General features: G+C 45.0%; 1 protein-coding gene across 1 annotated transcript; it reads right to left on the bottom strand.

Moving 5' to 3' along the window:
* Positions 1 to 308: 308 nt before the first annotated feature.
* On the bottom strand, positions 309 to 16,471 carry LOC146190690 (putative inorganic phosphate cotransporter). Its single transcript, XM_084600228.1, has 7 exons — positions 16,315 to 16,471; positions 13,451 to 13,560; positions 12,496 to 12,642; positions 11,809 to 11,941; positions 7,505 to 7,660; positions 531 to 584; positions 309 to 451 (listed from the first exon to the last, which is right to left on the bottom strand). Exons 1-7 carry the CDS (start codon positions 16,469 to 16,471, stop codon positions 309 to 311), a joined length of 900 nt encoding a protein of 299 aa, XP_084456354.1.
* Between the last annotated feature and the right edge of the window lie 2,502 nt (positions 16,472 to 18,973).

Below are 18,973 nucleotides of genomic sequence, written 5' to 3' on the forward strand. Positions count from 1 at the left end.
GCTGGCAGAATTCACTAAGCTGGATGGCCGAGTGATGCGGAATCTCAGCGCCTCAGTACCTCAGGCGCAGAAATCAATGTAAAGTTGGAAAGGGCATCTACAGCTAGCCTCTAAGATGAGAAACGGCTAACAGTCACTGTCGTCACCCAGAAGCCAGGTTGTCGGGAAAAATGTTAACACAATGTTACATACAAATGTTACAAATGTTCCTAATGGAGTCTAGTCCTGGAAGAAAAAAAATATCGCACTATTTGTTCTCGCGCTTTCTCGGCCCAACACTTTCTGCCTCTGAAAAGGCGCAGGAGGCGTCACTGCGCGGGCTTGATGCTGGATGAGGGCGGGCTAGAGAATGAGTTGAAGTTGCCTACGGCCAGCGGGCTGCTGCCGGCCATGGAGAGCGTGGACCAGTTGCACTGCTGGCAGGAGCGGTTCCACTGTTCTCGGTACGCGTCTACCGAGGTGATGGGCACGTCCATGGCCCACTCCTGAGGCTCAGCCGATCCGAACAGCAGGAAGAGGAGTGCACCCACGCTGTAGACGGCGGCCGTGATGTAGAACACTGTCTTCCAATTCTCCACGTTGTTCTGAACAGGGAGGGATGTACACAGGGAGTGTCAAATTAGCGTATGCACTGAACCTCTGCAATAACTCCAGGACAATTAAAGATGAAAGCTCGGCTTCAATTGGTACGGAGTAAAAAAAAAAATGCAGCCAGTTTAGATAAATTGGACACATGCGAAGCATGTGCCTTAGCACGGCGCGTTTTATTCCGCTCTCCGTTCAAGGCTAATGTTTCAAGGTCAGTTTTGAGGCAAAGACGGGTGAAACCAGTTATTGGGCACCTTAGTGGTAAACATATTAAAACTTCGGGGCCGTTTAACACAGCCTGAATTCGACGTGGCAGCACTGTTTTCTATGCATAGCGGGTGGGTGGAGGCTGATGAAGAGGACGGGATGCAGTGCACAGCACGAGAGAGTGACAGTTTATCACGAGAAATGACCAATTACGTGCAGCGCACTGCAAGCGACGCTGATATGTACGCACCGCCGCTGAATCGAAATTGAGTTGCGACAGAGTCGCAGTAAATACTTATTTTCATTCATTTAAATTTATTTAGGTAGACCTAGCCACAGACAACGACTTTTTCAATGGAGTGGAAACCCCGGAGCCAGTGCTTTAAAATCTAAGCTGGGGAACAGTAAACAGAACAGCACAGGATACTGTTCACCGTAATGTGCTCGACCTCAGGTTGCTGCCCACGGCGTCATAATTTTGTATACAAAAGGCAGAATGCGAAATGTGTACCGTTTCGCGTACTCGCATCTCACGAGAACTCATCGCGCTAATTTTCTGTTTCTGTGCCGATACGGCGGGCGGCACTTGCCTTTGAGCGAGTCACTGGCTACCTGCAAAAAAATCACCAGAGAAGGTGCCGTTAACGGAATTCTAGAGAAGGGGAGGGGGGCGCTGCTATATTATTTTGTGTCTATGCAATTGCCTGTCTTATCCAAGCTGTCTTCCCAGTCGTTTAAACGACCTATGCGCTGGCTGTACTTGTCTTCTCGGCCATAATATTTTATTACCCTTTTCTTGTCACTCCAATCCATTATGTTCCTGCTCACTGCGATTGGAAACAAAAAGATAGGAATTGCATGTCTATTTTACACATTGAATTATTTTTGTGCACATTTAAGCGACAGTTTTCTGAGCAGTCTAATATTTTTGCACATTAGGAATGCGTTGGGTTCTTAAACAAGGAAAAAAAAAAAAGCGGCTTAGTTCTAACCAAAACAAAGGGCAAGCGGCAAGCCTTTCTTAGCAATGTAGACTCAATTCACAAAGCAGGTACATCAGTTATTTATATAAAACCGTAGCAAGGCAGCAGTGGGCATGGTGGCTCAAACTTCACATGTCAGAAAATGAGTCTAAATGCTGTGCCTTGTGAGAAGGTGCGTCATAACTTTCCGCGCGAAGTGGTCATCTACTGCTTTCACCGAGCTAGCAACATTTTCCTGAACACACTAAACGACTTTGCTTGCGGCAAACGAAGTGTTTGCAGGCCACCCGTATTTGCACAGAAGGCGCATTTTCAGACATTATGTAAATGAAGGGCGTTTACCCTTTCATGCAAGTCCGCTTTGACAGTCAAGAAGGGCTCTACAGGTCCATTAACCGCGATTAATGCTGTACTGGCCGCTATTGTCTTAAGCCCTCATTCTCGGCACCCTAACAACATCTAACTGAAAACTGTTCTCCTCTATGTACTTAATATCAACGCATTGCTAAAAAACTAGGTGAGCTCATTTGCAATAATGGAGAGAAAGTGATGCCCTAGCGAAGCTATTACATAGAACAAGCTGAAAATTGGCAGACACGAGAAAACTTTTTTTAATTATGCATAAGTAGTGAGAAAGGAAGTTCAATGATCAAGATTTTGTTGAGACGGAAGAAAAAAATTAGGCCGATATGTAAGACCCGCTTTTAAGGGTATGACGCGATAGCGCTGTCGCTCCCGCCTGCGGCCCCGATTTTGACTCCTCTTTATAAGATAGTATATGCATTTTGCAAGTCGCTTAATCACTAATACCTTAAGTTGTGCCTTTATTTCCTCACAGATACTCATTAGCACATTAAGTTACCCAGCTTGTTACTGTACTACCAAGTAAGCTACCAAGTTACGTGAAAGGCCAAACGATAGTACAAAGCGCCGCTTAACGAAATCAGTACGAACGTGCCCGCGCGTCGAAGGAGTAGCGTGCCTGACACGGGATACAAAGTTCCCAGAGGGCTAAATTCCTCTCACCCACCCATCTCAAAGGAGGCGTATGAGTTGGCTGCTCCCGCCAACTTTGCCATTTCATGTGATCTTGTGACGTCACACAACCCGCCGACCAATCAGTACTTGGCGATGCCAGCTGCTATAACTACCACCTGCCAAATGCATGTCCGTGATTTTTCGCTCACAGAATTCGACGCCAACAATGTCGATGCAGTAATTCCTGACGAACAGGCTATTTTTCTATCAAATTAGAAGTGATAGTGAATGGACGCTTTGCGCTTTGAATAAGACTGTTGCAGTGCTATACCCACTTATGTACGTAAAGACGGTTAGCTAATTTCACTTTTTTATTACCAGATGGCAGCCATCTTATCAGGTGCTGTAGTGAATGACAAACTATAGGGCGAACCCTAGTCGAGAGTTTCGCGGCGTCTAGATGGCGCCGCCATCCATGGAGCATGGAGGGTATATAGACGTACAATCGCGAACACCCGACTTCTTCATTGCATTTTTTGAGCAGGATCTTTTTGGCATGTATGATTGCATGAGTAGAACGTTTTCCTCAACGGGACAGTTAAAGGCACTGTTCTGCTGAACAAACGGTGTTGTCGGTGTGAAGTTGGGAGCGAAAAAATCACGAGTATGCCAATAGGAGGCGTTTGTTGGCATGTGACATGTCCGGGTACAGACTGAACGGCGGGCTGAATGACGTCATAACAGCGCGTGACATGACCAGTTAGCCAGAAATTCCCGACTGTAGCACCTATTCATGAGATAGGAGGTTGACATAAGAATCGAAGCCTTTGATCTAGAGTCATGCCACGCTATCCCTAGGAAACGTAGACACGTTTTTTGGGCTTGATTCAAACGAGGCTTTATATATATGCTGCGTGGCTTATCACGCAAAGTGAGAGCTTATGATTGTATGCTAATCAGTGTCGTGTGAGGCACAAATTAAGTGACTAGTGACAACGGGAGCAGTAGATTGGAACCCTCAGTGATGCGGAGCATACATTTAAAGACGGAACTTAAGTTGCGGAAAGAATGCCAAAGGACCTGCGTCAATCTGCATAAATCTCACTTTCCAGAACCAAGGAGCAATCAAATACGTTGGAAGCACAAGTGTTCGCCTTCCTGACTGCAGGGCAATGCCTCTCATTTCTGCTCACTAGTGATAACACAACCGTGCAGCGTGCTGCAGAAAAGTAGCCCAGACGCATATAGCTGCAAGAATCTCGTTGATCGTTTGTAAGTTTCTTCGCATGGAGGATCGAGGTGCGCTAAATAATTTCAGCATCGCTCTTCTACGCGACGATGAAAGTGAATGAAAGTCAACGTTATTCCAAACAACCGTTGTCCTGCCTGGCGCAGCATCGAGCAGGTTGAGCTATAGAGACATTGACAGTCGAGTGAATGAAGGTGCTCGTGCGCACTTTGATAATGCATGTATCGAAGGCTGTAATTACCCTTAGCACGAATTCGGCACTCATAAGCTTTACGGTGCAGTGAGATCAGTGAGAGGGGAGGGGGGAGGGGTGATCTGTTTTTAGCTACGGTGACAGCGTATACACGCCGACAATACAAATACGCACACAGGCTGTGCGATGGGATCAGACGTGAAGGAACCGCAGGTGGCAGGTGTTTGAATTGTGCTCAATTATCGTTTCCTCGTAGCCGAGACTCACCGCCGGCACATAAATTTCAATCTGCAGTAATTCATGCAATTGTACTGTAACTGAACGCACGCTAGCTGCCTAAATTCTGAGGCTCCAGTCAAGCATAAGAAATGTTTGCTTTTTTCTTTCGAAGCAACATAAATACCTTTCAGAGTTTACTGTAAATAAAAGGCGCATAAATTAAAGCTAAGTTAGCAAATATACAAAAAAGAATACACAATTATTCGACACACTTAGCGTTTAACTTGTATGATCATAGCGTAGAAATACGCTGCGGCGTTGCCTTAGCAGCGAAAGTGCCGAAAACAAATAACTCAGGTGATTGGTTTTATTTGCACGCGTGCTTCACTGCTCCGATTGATAAACTGGAAAAACAGACTGCATATATTCACGACAGTCATCTCCGTGAGGTTGAACCTTCCGTAAGAATAGAAAATAGATGGACCCCGGGCGCAAGTGAAAAAGCTCCTGCAACCACAGTTCAAAAACGTGTTACGTAGAGCTCCTGTGGCTGCGTGATTCCGTTCCCTCAACGGTAGGGTCCTCTGAGCAGCGTCACCTGGCGACAGATAGCAGAAATATTGTAGAAATGAATAATAGCGGGTTTGAAGCTTGCCATACTCGTTGCTTCAGTGGCGCAATGGATTGACACTACTTACCACAGCACTAAGCGAATAAAACATCCTGTAAGAGCAACTTCTTTTTTTAAATTTTTTATGAAACTTGTTTTACCCGCAACATTAAAATAAGCTACTAAGATCATTCTTGGGTGTGTTTCCTTTTAGGTTGCAATATACAGTGTTTTTATTTCTTAATAGCCGCAAAACCAGCCGTGAACAGAGCCACTAGGTGATGGCATGACAACGGTTACACTATTCAGTTACCTTCACCGTAATCATCTCCTGCCTTCAGTGAGTGTATGTTACCTTTAGGTTGCGTTCAGAGACACCTTTCGGTAACTATCGCCGTTTAACCCGCTGAGAGGCAACCAGTGAGGAGAAAGAAGTTGCGGGAGCCTACCGTTGAGGAGACGGAATTACGTCATGTGGCTCTATAAAGCTGAAAAAGATTATATTCGCTTTTGTGTTTGATAAGACAACAGTGCGGTGTTTATCATGTAAAGTAGCATACCTGAATTTCTTAGCAAAAGGCTTACAATTGAGAAGTGCTGTAAAAGCCAGTGCTCCAGTTTTTTACCGCCATAATTTGCATCATTTAAGTTTAACAGCGTAAGGACATTATTTACTACAAGAAGCATGCAAACAAGGCGCAAATTGGCGTGTTAACGGTTAAACAACGATTTTAATGGAAATGCCCACCATTCACCTCTGTCAAGGCATTTCACCGTGTAATGGCGTTTGCCGACACGCATGCATACTAATAGAACAGAATATCTGCATATGAATCAGAAGTTTATTTTCTTCCATATAGAGTGATTTTGGTCACTTGTGAGTAAATCATTTGGCCATATGGGTGTCGAAAAAAATTGGAGAGGGCATTTTGGACCGGTTTCAAAGTGGAGATACAGCGGTGCTTTAGTGGAGAGCTATGGAGTGATTTCGATCACCCGGGGATCTTTTATATGCACTGACAACGCTTTCTCACGTGCCCTGCGTGGCTGTCTGGATGATTGACAGCTATAGTGGGACAGGTTTTGCCGACGAACGGGCAACAATGAGCCATTAAAGGTTTTCGCCTTAAAAAGAAAACCTATCACACACGATAAGCACATTCAACATAGCGAAAAATTGCTAGGGGTCACTTTGGGCCACTAAAGTGCGATGAGGTGAAAGCCTTTATAGCGCGGTCGACTATTGCTGTCCACTACCGTCATCTCTCTATCTCTATCTTTTTGTTCTTTCATTCCCACCTTCTTCCTTTTTCTTTACGGTTCGGGTCAGGTGTCCGCAGATAATTGTGACAGATACTGCTCCTTTTCTTTCCTGTAAACCAATTTGAAATACACGCCGCTGATGCCTGCTGTTATTGTTGCGGCTGTAGGAAGAAGGAGAAGAAAATGCACGGGCCTGCTACTAGCTCTGTAGCTGAAACACCTCGCCTGCCTCGTACTGCGTCTGCTTGTATGTGCTGTGTGACGTGGTGTTCGATGAAGCGCTATATGAAAGGCGCCGCACGGACGCCTGGATCGTACACCCGGCGTGATCAGCTTCGCATATGCATTAATAATTGTCTGGTGGCGTCATGACTAGTCGTTACGTCATGATCGGATGTGACGGTACATTCTGATAGGTGCGCGTTCGTTTACTAATCGTTCAGTTCCTGTTCTCGCGACGTGAAGCTCAACTTCTTAAAGTTACGCTGATTACGTGGACGAATTTACCATCGCGATCCGAGTTCTTTAGGAAAAAGAAACAAGGAAGAAATGGTGAAAACTTAGCTCTGTCAGATATACTCACATGCGCCTCTGTCAGAAAACCAACAACTTGAGGGGCTATTATTCCTGTAGTGTTCCCTATACAGTTTGTGATCCCATACAGGGTGCCTGCAAAAGTAAATTCACATGATTTTGTTTCCTCACTAGAGGGCGAGCTAACGCATAAAATAAAGATTTTCAGATGTAGTTGTCTAGGAATGTAACGCCACTGCTCATTTGAATAATGGAAGCGAGCCTTTCGTAGTTAAACAAAAACAAACAACCGAATTTCCAGCTGCGAGGGTACAATATCGACGGAATAAGTGGAATAGAATAGACTAGAAGGAAGCGTGCTTGAGGATTTCAAAATTTTCACGCGTAAAACATAAAAAAAAACATTAAATAGAACTATCGAAACAAGATACGATTCAGTTGGTAGCCGCATATATGTTTTCGCGCACTAACTGCTCTTACTTCTCTTTACCGGAATTTTTATCAGGCACCTTCACGCTGTCAACAAGCCTCGCCCTACATTATTTTCCCTCGAATTTTAACCCGTGTCAAAGGAAAGGGGAATAAAAAACGGCAAATTATTTGGTGCTTCATAAACAAGCTATTACGCTACGCAATCAGAAATTCCTTTACGATTAGGTCAACGCCAAGACTGCGCGTACCTGCAAAGGCAGGAGCCATGTCGACGTGGGTGCAGTTGAAGCCGGAGTTTGCGAACGAGATGAGGGATATGGCCATCCAGAACCAGAAGACGGCCAGCATCCGCTCGCAGGGCGCTATGGTCACTGCTAGCAAGCACAGCGCCGGCCCAAACGCCGCTGGGCGCGTGAGAAGCAGTTAAGTATGAAGAATTAGTCAATGGAAGAGAAGCTGCGCAGGGTCACTGAGCTAAGAGAAAGATGACGCGAGAAAACTGGCAGTTAATTGAAAGAAAAGAAAAGAAAAGTAAGCCCTATGCTTAAACCTTCTAATGTTTAATCGAAACCTATAGATATGTACTAATGCTGATTATTTATTCGGCTCATGACAAGTAACGCATAAGGATGTTGTTTTTTTCTCTGGTTAGAAAGGGCTTTAGGACTTGACTGAATGCAATCCTTGTAAGGCCAGCTATAACACTGAACGGTCCTACTCTGCTATATATTAGTTAGTGGCACGAAGATCAATGTAATGGATAAAAAGGCTCGCTTCATAGCGGTAACGGTAAAAACAGGCTTTACGCCTGCTAAGATTTAAAATCTGTGTGCTGTAAATTCTCTCGAGTTTGAACTCGCAACAAGAGATAAGAAACGTTTTGCGCTGGTATCGAAGTTATCTAAATGCAGTAGATGCTGGAAGAGCGTGTGGAGTTCTTTCGTTCGAAAACTTAAAGGCATCCTTGTGCACTATGGGTGCTGCACGAATTTCGCTGCTCATCGCATGTATATAAGTTTGAATCGTTTCCACACTTTAGACATCCCTGCGTCAGTCCAACAGCTGAGAGTGCACTTGAACTCCTTCACAGTATTTAATGCGATATCATTAACAGTGGCCTGAAGGCGAAAAGCGTATGCGCCATTGTCTGAAGCCTCTGCACTTGTCCTTTGGAGGCTGGAAAGAGCCGCCTGCCAACTACCATGGTTGTCAAATGGCGAAGTCGAGGTGGGGAAATCTAATTTCTTGTCGTAAGGGAAAGGCGGCATGGACGAAGGACGGGAGGCTCGGATATAACGAAAAACAGTGACGTGCTGCTCATCACGACATAGGTAGAGTCGATAAGACTTATGCTCTCGAATTTTTTATACATCAATGGAACTAATCGGGCGCCTTAATTTTTTTTCATGTTTGTCTTATATGCTTGTTGTTAGCACGTGCACTCGTGTGGGTGCACGTCACTAAGTGTGCTAAGTGTGCATGCTAGGTGTGCTATGTGTGCACTATGTGTTCCCTATCTCTTATAGGCCTGTGCTAACCTTTTCAATACATTCTACTAGGTAATGTTTTCACAAGATAGCAAAGGAATAAGCAGAAAAGGGAAAGACTCCATGAAGGAGAGTAATGGAAATATTAACATATGTTACATTGATTTTCTAGTCTTTTGTCAAGCTGAAAGTAGTGAAGTTTGAGCAGAGTAAGTTCGAGTGAAAATTTAAAGCGGCTACAGCACATGCCGATAAGCATTAAGTTAGGCTTACAATTTCCTTTTTTTTTTCTTCAAAAGATTAATAGCAGGAGGCATATGTGACATTATCAGTGTTTCCCGCTATTCACAAAACCGCACAAAACTCACATTGAGAACATTACCACGAAAGCATTTAATAAGCTTTGTTTTCTTCGCCGAAAATTAAAAGGTGCTACTCTTGGCGTCAAACTTTAAGCATACAGCTCTCTACTCAGACCAGTTCTCGAGTATGCCTCGGTAGTTTGGGACCCGTGCTATAATAAGGATAGTATCAAACTAGAGCTCATTCAACGTCTTTCAGCCAGATTTATTTTTTTCTGATTACCGTTCAACATCTTCGGTCTCTAACATGCTGAGCCAGCATAAGCTAGAATCCCTTAAAGTACGCCGTCAGGTCTCTAGGCTGAAATTCTTTCACATGCTGTATAACAACAAGTCTGGTTTGTCACGTGATACCTAAATTTTTGCTGCACCCCAGAGATCTAGTAGACTGAAGCCCTCCAAAGTAGTAAGCCCATATTTCGCCAGGACCAGAATTCATACTTTCCCCTCACAACACATCAGTGGAATCGTTTGCCTCAATTTATTGTTGAATGCACCAATGAAAATATGTTTGCTGGACTGTTATTGCAGAACATGTAACCCCTCTCCTGCTTGGGCAGCGCTGCTGCCTGCAGTATTTGTAAATAAAATAAAAATAAAATAAAAATGTATAGCATGGTACTGTGTACATCTCTCTTGAAACTACTGTTACAATGATTATACTGACCAATCTGTATTTATTTCATTTTTTTTGTTTGGGCTTGGCTAAATACTGCCACGTAGCTACAAATATGTAATGATTTTCCAGGAGAGCGGCATATATCTTGTCATCGCTAGTGGCTTATCGTTATTTTTTTCTTTTTGGGGAGGGGGTTGGGGAAAAGATCCCGTCATGCACTTGTTTACAGTAGTCATAACCAAGTACTAAATAGACATCGGTTATGAGGAACGCCGAAGTGGAAGGCTACGGAAATTCCGATCACCTGAAGAACGTGCATTAACATCCTACAGTCCGTTGGCGCATTGCCACGTGTTTCACTTCCATAAAACGCGGCCGTCGCAGCCTAAATCGAACCTGCGTCTTCTTAACCATTAGTCGAACGTCATAATCACTGAGCAATCGCAGCGGGCTTGTGAAACCGAAGGGATGAAACAATAGACTTGTACCTTTTGATAGAACAAGCAATCTCCCTATTGCGCATAATAAGAACTAGTTGTAGAAGATAAAAGTTCTGTAGAAATGAGAAATTTCGAGACTGTTTATTACGCCCCGTAAAACGAGTTTCTCAATGTAAGTTTGTTTATTTACTGGTAGTTAAGACATTAATGATACTGCAATTATAGAGAAAGTTTTCGCATGGTGGAATACAGTTTTATGCGTTTTAGAGTTTTACAGGAAAGCAGAGAAAAGCAAAAGAAAAAAAAATAAGCACATTGCCCCAAAATGAATTAATCATGAGACGGTTAGGCTGACGGTCATAGTTCAGGGCACAATAAAAAGGAAATGCTTAGAGAAAGTAGTAAAAAACGTCATTTTTTTGCTTATCCCATAATATTCATCACATATGCCCCATCATAAGCAAATAAAAGTCGTACAAAAGAAATTGGTAATGAAAAGAATCCCCAGAGAGCTGGTTTCTAGAGAGAGACATTTTTTGTTTGTTTGTTCGGGAACAACCTTTATCAAAGCCCACACGTTAGAGACCCGTGGCCTTCTACTAACGCGGTACGCCGCATATGTACGGTATATATAGCAGATCTACGTGACGCAGCCAAGAGGAAACTAAGAGACCGGCTCTGTTGCCAAAAGACGTGAAATGCGCGCACGTGGTCAATATGCATAAGGTATAGGGAAGGGTGCGTAGAAATGCTTCGCCATCAGCCGCCAGCAGTTTATCAAAACACGGATAATTTTCTCAATAGAGCGGCTGCCACATGTCGAATGCATCATTGCTATAAACATTCTGCGCGCGCCAGAGAAAAAATAAATGCACCAGCGGCACATTGCCGAAAAGGTGGCCGCTTAGTCACCTGTCGATTTATCGAGCGGAAGATGCCGGATGCTAGGGGTGAATATGCGTCAAGCATGAATATCTCCTGCCGTTCCACAGTACATTTATCTTCTAATATTTCTTCCGAGGTTTTAGTTAAAGTATTTAGTATGGTTTAATATAATATTATAGCAACATTGCATATTTTTTGTCTTTGCTTACATGAACACTTCTTGCGATTCCTTGAACGCCTACGTTATCTAAAATAAGGGGTTAAGATCATAAATAAATTTCTGAATTCTTTCTGATGGTAAACATGTACAAGTTTTAAGCATACTTCTGGAATCGAATTATATTTAAATGTCGATGAACGGTGAAAAACTAAATCACGTTCAACCCCGCCGGGGTGGCGCAGTGGTTACGGCGCACGACTACTGTTCCCAAGGACGCGGGATCGAATCCCGGCCTCGGCGACCGCTTTTCGATGGAGGCGAAAAGCAAGGTGCCCGTGTGCTGTGCGATGTCAGTGCACGTTAAAGAACCCCAGGTGGTCGAAATTTCCGGAGTCCTCCACTACGGCGTCTCTCATAGCCTGAGTTGCTTTGGGACGTTAAACCCCACAAACCAAACCAAACCTAAATCACGTTCAGTTATTGGTGGAAACGTAACAAAACATATTCAGACCATAAAATGGTTACAGCAAAGGGTGTTAGTTTTCGTCCCCTAATCAACGGAACTAGGGCACAAGAAAGGCGTCCTCCTGACAACTTACAGACTGAGTCACATATTTTGCGGATGGTGGTGGCCGTCGCGAAGTTGCGTCGTCTGATGGCGTCCGAGATCCAGCCGATGCCTAGCGACAGCACGGACAACGCCAGGTACGGAGCCCCATTCAGGATTCCATTCTGCGGGCCACCGTTAGGTTCAACATGTGCGGACACATCGAGCTGTTTCGGGATGAGCGTTATTACTGTATCTAGAGAAGATGGTTTTCTTTATGGCGTTTAACTTCTCAAAGCGATGTCTTGAGAAGAATGCTAGTCTGTAAATCATGGCATAATGTCTTTGTTGCTCCAGTAGACAAGAAGCTATTTGCTTGCACAGTCTTCTCATTAAAAAAAAAAAAAACGCGTAGGAAATAATCGTCCACGCCACTTCCTCGCCTGGCCCCACATGCCTGTTTAAATACAAACATTTAACGACGCAGTTTATCATCAAGAAAGAGTGCGGTTGTTTAGATGGGAGTATGCGCCACTACAATTGAAACTAATGCTCTAAATCGAGGTCGCTACAAGACAAAATAAATTAAAGACGTCGATGCGGGTGAGCATCATTGATACAGTTTGCAGAGTGGGTTAACCGCTTAAAGCTAGTGCTCCAGTTCAAGATAACGGTCTCTGTCGCGTGGCTGGTCTCGCATCTCGCCCGTACGTGCGGGCAGGGCAGGCTGACTACTTACCTGCGTAAGTCCAAAGCCGAGTATGTTCTTGAGGTAGTTGGGAAGCTCAGTCATGAGCGTGTAGGAGCCGTAGGCATGCGCCCATTGAGTCGCCGCCAGAGACCATACAGCCGGAGACGTCACGATGGCCTTCCAAGGGATCGGGACCTTCTGCACGCGCCCACCGACGCCGCCGCTGAGTGCACCTGATAAATTGACTGATGATCATTGCAGCGCCATATTAATGTGTAGACGAATAAAGTTGTTGAGCACCCCACTGAAAGTTTAGTTCGTTATAAGACGAAAAGAGCTTGTTTGAAATCGACACGCCATTGAATTCTTTATTCTGAAGGCGCATCAAAAGCCTTCAATAAGAAAAAGAAATGATATTCCCGTTCTGTCATCTTCACTGGGTCGAAAACTGAAAGTAAGGGCCATGCGTACATAACGGATGCAAGTCTAGAGTGGGGCGACTAAATTCATATTGAAAGCATCGCGTCTGCGTAGCAACAATGGAGAGCACATGATATGGGTGCAGACACTTATAAGTATGTCGTTAACCTGCCAGTACCACGCTTTGACAACCCTGCTGTGCTAATCTTAAAGGTAGTTTACCAGTTTAGGTGAGCTGCGAAGTCGTACTTTCTTAATCAGTGTTAAAAAGCCAAAACCATGACAAAATCTTTACATGTATCGAAATGGGAGCGCCAATACGACTGCGCTATAAGCACCTTTCCACTATAATTATAAACAGATATGACTATAAACAGCTACAACGGAGCAGCATTGCGACACACTATTGACGTATTTAATCAAGCACTCATGAATCGCAGGTTGGCCGCTGCAAAACGAGGCAGACTTAGAAATGAAAGTTAAAGAAGATGAAAAGTGCTTAAGGGGTGCTTCTCTTCGCTCAAACTTGGGCTCTGGTGGAAGAGTGAAGTTTTCTCACGACTGCTGATCCCTGCATAATGACGCTGCCGCCGGTGATCAGCATCAGCTCGCCGTGGCTGATCCTCGGGTGCTCGACAGGCCTGTTGTGGATCAGCAGGAACCACATGACGCACCAGACGCACCCGCTTAAACCTGCCGGGTTGGAATTGGAAGCAGAATTGAAGGCCCTGAACTCCAGCGCGCACATTTCGAAAGCAGGGAATGATTGCTCGCGATAATAAAATGCTCATAAAACAGAAGGATATAAGATAAGAGAAAGCTGACTGTTACACATGGACATGTAAACAAATCAGAGACTCTATGATAAGTCTACTCAAGAAGTTATAGCTTAATTTGGCGCTGCACTCACATGGGCGATTTGAGGGCGCAGTGATCCAGAGGTCAATTAAAATGCTCTTCGATTTGGTGGCAAGCTGAATGGCGCATTTTTAAACAGCGAGAGACGAATATGTATAAATAAAAAATAAAATGCACGTACCTATTTTTTTTTTTTTTTTTTGTGCGGAAACGAGTTGCGATTTTTCATAACCATCACGAAGGCAGGCTTTCAAAAAGAACAACCTAGCTAATATGCGTACATTCTAAAGATAGTCCACGACATATTACGCGAGCTGAAGCTGAAAGGACTGGTCTAAAGAAATTGCGACTTTGGAACACATCACGCGGTGCAACTAAAGCACTCATTCAGCTGCGCAGATAATTTGCTATCCTCGCTCTTGTTTGCTAAAACAAATAAATTCGCTTCGATTATCACTTCATGATCAAAGTACATGAATGTCAAAGCAGTAACACTTCCTAATAACAGTTTACAAAAGCGTGAATTGGAAGGTAAAAGTATATTTACGCGTTCAACCTGCACCACGCAGAACCACTAGCTGCATGTTGCTAAGAGTAGGCAAGTCGAGAACGGGGATTAGATGGTGGTTTATAGTCGCGGAACCAAATATGACTAAATATGCGGAAGTACAATCGAACGGCAGAAAAACACTGCGCGTTCTTGCGTTTTTGCTGTGTATGTCTTGTGTACGCAAAATAAGAGCGCGGTGTCACTAGCATGTGAACAGCAGGAGGCCATGCTTTCTTAGCTTGAAATAGTGTTTTGTAGCTCTCATAAACCTCGCCCAAAAAACAGCGGCTGACCACAGACAGAACATGAAGTCTAACTTTTTTTTTAGAACTTTCGAACACACCCGTCGGAATGGCAAAGTGCGAAAAGCAAATATCTGCACAGTGGAGTATTCATGAGCGCTGGAGCTAAAATAAAAGTTTCCACTTCCGATACCCTGTACCAGTAATTGCCGAGTCTCTTCAATAGAAACTTCACACCCTACGGGTTTTAAAAAGCCGTCCTCCTCATCACTGAGCCGTTTGCTCTGAGCTTCTAAACGCTTGGAGACAGCAGTGATGCCGCTCATGACCATCATCATCATCGTCATCATTAACCGCATTATATGCCCACTGCAGGGCGAAGGCCTCTCCTATCCAATTAACCCGGTCCTGTGCAGGCTGCATCCACTTGACCCCGACAAACTTCTTGACCGCATCCGCCCACCTAATCTTTTGCCGCCCCCTGCTATGTTTTCCTTTCTTGGCACCCAATTTCCTACCCTTAGCGACCATCGGTTATCCTCTCTTCGCACTACGTCCTGCCCATGCCCATTTCTTGCTGATTGCCACTAAAATGTCAAACTCGAGTTATATCTCTCACTCATGTTGCACGCATTCACCTACTATTTTCCTTTCCATGACTCTCTGCGTTGTTCTCACCTTAAGTAGAACCATTTCGTTAGCCTCCATGTTTCAGTCCAACAGTTGAGTACCGGCAAGATGTCAGTATGCTGTCGCTATGGTTGCACAATTTGATCAGCATAGCGAAGACATACAGTGACTTTAATACGTCGCCAGTAGCTTTATGTCACCACACACGACAAAAGGGAAGCAACCAAGGAGGTCAAAACCTTTGCTAAGGTCGACGAAGCTTTGGCGAGCAAAGCACTAAACGGGGAGAACGACGCCACTTAGTGCCCATCACGAAAATCAGGGCAACTGAACGAGCCCGAAAAGCGGTAAAGGAAACTTAGCTGGGTGGTTAAGGCTGCTGAAGACAGCAAAACTACGTGCGCTTCCTAGCGCGAAGGGCAAAGGCCGAAAATGGACACGCACAGCAGCCAGAGACCCTGACCCATACAAGTGCTTGGTTACCCCAATCTATAAGCAGTCCTAGGATGCGCTGCACCTTTCCGGCTGTGTATTACATCTTACTTGCCGAAGAGAGCCACTGCAAAAATTTTCCAGTAATAGTTTTGCTTTGAAGATGACCCTCTTTAAGAGAATGGCGAAAATGCTTCGGGTATGCGGTGACAACTTATATTGGACTTGTTTTGTTTCTATTGTAGAGCCTCTATGAAAAGGTTAAGCCCTGGGCGACTGACCTAATCCGCAAGCCTCTTGTAGCCTCCATGGAAGTCCTGAGCTTTTGGAGAGAGTAGAGCTGGGCTCATCTTGCCGTAAAGAGGTTTCAAATGCTAGGGATGCACAAAGAGCCATGAGTGCGTTGCTCCGAATCGTACGCCCCGGGCTCAATACTTTCGACAAAGGGTATATGGCCATAGAAAATAGCTTACTGGAGACCAGTGCACGAAGAACGAAATGCCAACCGTCCAGGTAAACAAGCTCATTAAGCTTTCTGGGAACACGATACCCCATGCATGTTACGTCGCCCGGAGGGGACGCCAGTTCACAATTAGGACGTCGGCGCAACGAAGCAGTAACGTTTTTTTTCCTACGCAACCCCACCTAATGAAATGTAGTATACATCATTGTGCTCTATATGTGTTAACGAAGAAATCTATCAAGCATTCAAGCAAGTTTCGGGATTGCGCCCACCGAAGACGTAGAAGGCGGAGGGCCAGCCGCCAAGCTCCTCCGAGTCACTCATGACGCCTGTTGAGGTCATGGCGACGACAGTGCCCGTGAAGGAGCCGGTGAAGACAATGTTGGAGATGATGGTGCGCTCCGCCTTGGGCACCCACTGGGCCAGCATCGACTGCATAGCAGGGAAGCAGCAGCCCTGCAAAAGCGCCAGCCAGCATGCTGTTGTTGAGACACCTATCGTACTAGGTGCGCTCACGTCTTGAACCGTACTGCTCAAGAGGAAAGTACATGGTAGTAGCTACCTGCCAGTTATCACATGCGGACTGTAACCATGGAGATTGGCGAATGAGCTTAAAATAAAATTGAGGAGACTGCAGCAAGCAAGGAAAAGGAAAGTAAGATCAACGTCAAGAAACAGGAAAATAACAAAGTTCAAGACATGTAATGCGATGGCAAGATAGCTGGCGCCCGTATATGGTAACGGTCTGTGTCACGAGAGAGAGAACGAGCAGTAGGAGGCTTCGGTGAATCAGGTGGGTGAGTAAGATTACAATGTTCATGCAGCTAAGGAGCTGCTGGCCACAGCTGTTTTGTATTAATAGCTGTATGGCTGCTTCGACTGCTGCAATAAATGTGGCACATGCTGGTTTATCAACCTGCGCCACCAAAGAGTTCAAAAGTAGATTAATGATAGAAGTCACCCTGTCCACGGCTGCCGTTTTGTGACCATTCTAGAATCCTAGAATTTATCGGTATAGTTTCTTCCCTATAGGATTACTGATGACTGAAATTTTCTGCCAAAATATAAAGATTTCATTAGCGAGCTGGAACGCGTCTTTACAAAGTGAAGTTTATATACTGCTAAATAATGTATGTTTTATTTTTGTATTAATTGCAAACACACACGAAATCCCTGGCCTTATTTTATTAACTGAATAAAACTCATCATTTAAACAATTTTCACAATTCTCAGCGTGCATACCTCCCCCCTCCCCCCCCCCCCCCCTTCTTGAGATAGTTACTACAGGCTACCGAAATGGTATCACTGCACACCGTTGTTCAACTTAACAACGTAAATAGTCCGGGAGGTGACAGGTGCTACCACGGTTAGAGAATTTCAGTCTGCATGTCAGTTAGTACACGATTTTGAATCAATAAATTAGTCATAAGACGAAAGGGATGGAAGAGACGAGACAACACACGGCAACTTGACAAGAGTTTATATGCGCGCGTCCTCATTTTTGCCCTTCGTCTCGGGATCATGGTTCTCGATCCCAGGCCCCACCCGGTACCCACTGGTGATAGTGGCCTAAAGCTTTTCTTGTCCTTGTGCTGCGGTTCTGCGGGATGAAATGTTTGGAAACGGGTTTTTGAATCCACCTAGAATAAAACTGTGTCTTGTACCATAACAGTACCATTACCATTATAATATTTCGCTCGTCGCGTAAGCGCCCAGGGGGGAAATAATAAAGTATCCATTCGCAGCTAGACAATGGTGAGAAGGCACCGCGTACCCCTGCGACGCCCATGAGGAAGCGGACGAGCATGAGCGCCGTGTAGTGGAGTCTGGCTGCGGCCGGCGAGAGCAGCGTGAGCAGCGACGAGATCAGGATGCCGGAGCCCATGAGGTGCTTGCCGCCGTAGCGGTCTGCCAGCCGACCTCCGGGGAACTGGAGGAGAATGTAGCCGTAAAAGAATGACGACAGCACGGAGCTCTTGGTCTGCTCGTCCCAGTCGAAGTCGCCCATCTATCCACGCAAGCATGAAAGGAATCAAGTGCAAGGCGAAGTTAGCTTGGTAAGTTGGGTCGGATTTTTCGTCAGAAAAATTTCATCGCTGACTAAAGCAAACCGTAATTCAGGAAAGCTGTCTCTTGGATAAGTTGGCAGAGTCTCTCTCACGTCCCAATCTTTTTTGTTTTGCGCTTCAGGCTTCGCCAAAATCAGCTAACCGTGATGTTCATCCTTGTTCTAGATTCTTTTAGCCACCTGTGAGCAACTTTGGCTGGGGTAAAACAGCATCGTACACCTTTTGTTGCTTGTGCGTGTGATTATGTGCCATTTGGTGTACCGCGTATACAACTGGCAAATGAACTTTCTTGGGCATGGCATCAAGGGTGCCTTTCTTTATACAATTAAATAATCTTGAAACCGTAACTATAGTGATAATATGTAATAATTAACTTGATGACCTACACAATGTTGCTTTCAAAAAGATACCAGCAGCAACGCTGAGACGATTCTTCCACTATAAATAGCTTAAAGGGTTCCGCAAGTAGCTTGAAAAAAAAATTGCTTCTAAACTACATTGTTGAAGTTATGCAAATCACACACTTTCCCCGACTGTCCACGGAAACTAAAGAACTAGACTTGGCACTCTGTACCAGTTCCCTGGTCGAAGTGTTGCCCACGTCTTCGAAGTTGCAGCCTGTGTCCCGAGTGAGGTTCTTGTCACCCGTCATGCGCACCATGGCGACGATGGCGACGCTCAGGTTGAGCCGCTGCACGTACAGGTGCAGCAGTCCGAAGAAGCCCGCCACGGCAAACACGTAGCGAGCCGCCACAATGTCTGCACGCATACAGGTCTAGAATCAACATGTTTCTCTGTCGACTTCTTCGAGGCTTACGATCTTGCACTCTATTTAACCGAGAAATGCACAAAATCTGTCTGT

The sequence above is a fragment of the Amblyomma maculatum genome, chromosome 4 (assembly GCF_055883805.1).
Source record: "Amblyomma maculatum isolate TAMU_Amacu chromosome 4, ASM5588380v1, whole genome shotgun sequence".
NCBI lineage: Eukaryota > Metazoa > Arthropoda > Arachnida > Ixodida > Ixodidae > Amblyomma > Amblyomma maculatum.

What these genes read in the sequence shown, in the direction of transcription:
- LOC146190690 (XM_084600228.1), bottom strand. Translation starts at nt 16,471, where the DNA reads ATGCTGGCCCAGTGGGTGCCCAAGGCGGAGCGCACCATCATCTCCAAC. An exon ending in TGCTGATCACCGGCGGCAGC is followed by an intron (nt 12,643 to 13,450) that starts GTCATTATGCAG and finishes CGCGTGCAGAAG; the next exon opens with GTCCCGATCCCTTGGAAGGC. An exon ending in CATGGCTCCTGCCTTTGCAG is followed by an intron (nt 585 to 7,504) that starts GTACGCGCAGTC and finishes CTCCCTGTTCAG; the next exon opens with AACAACGTGGAGAATTGGAA.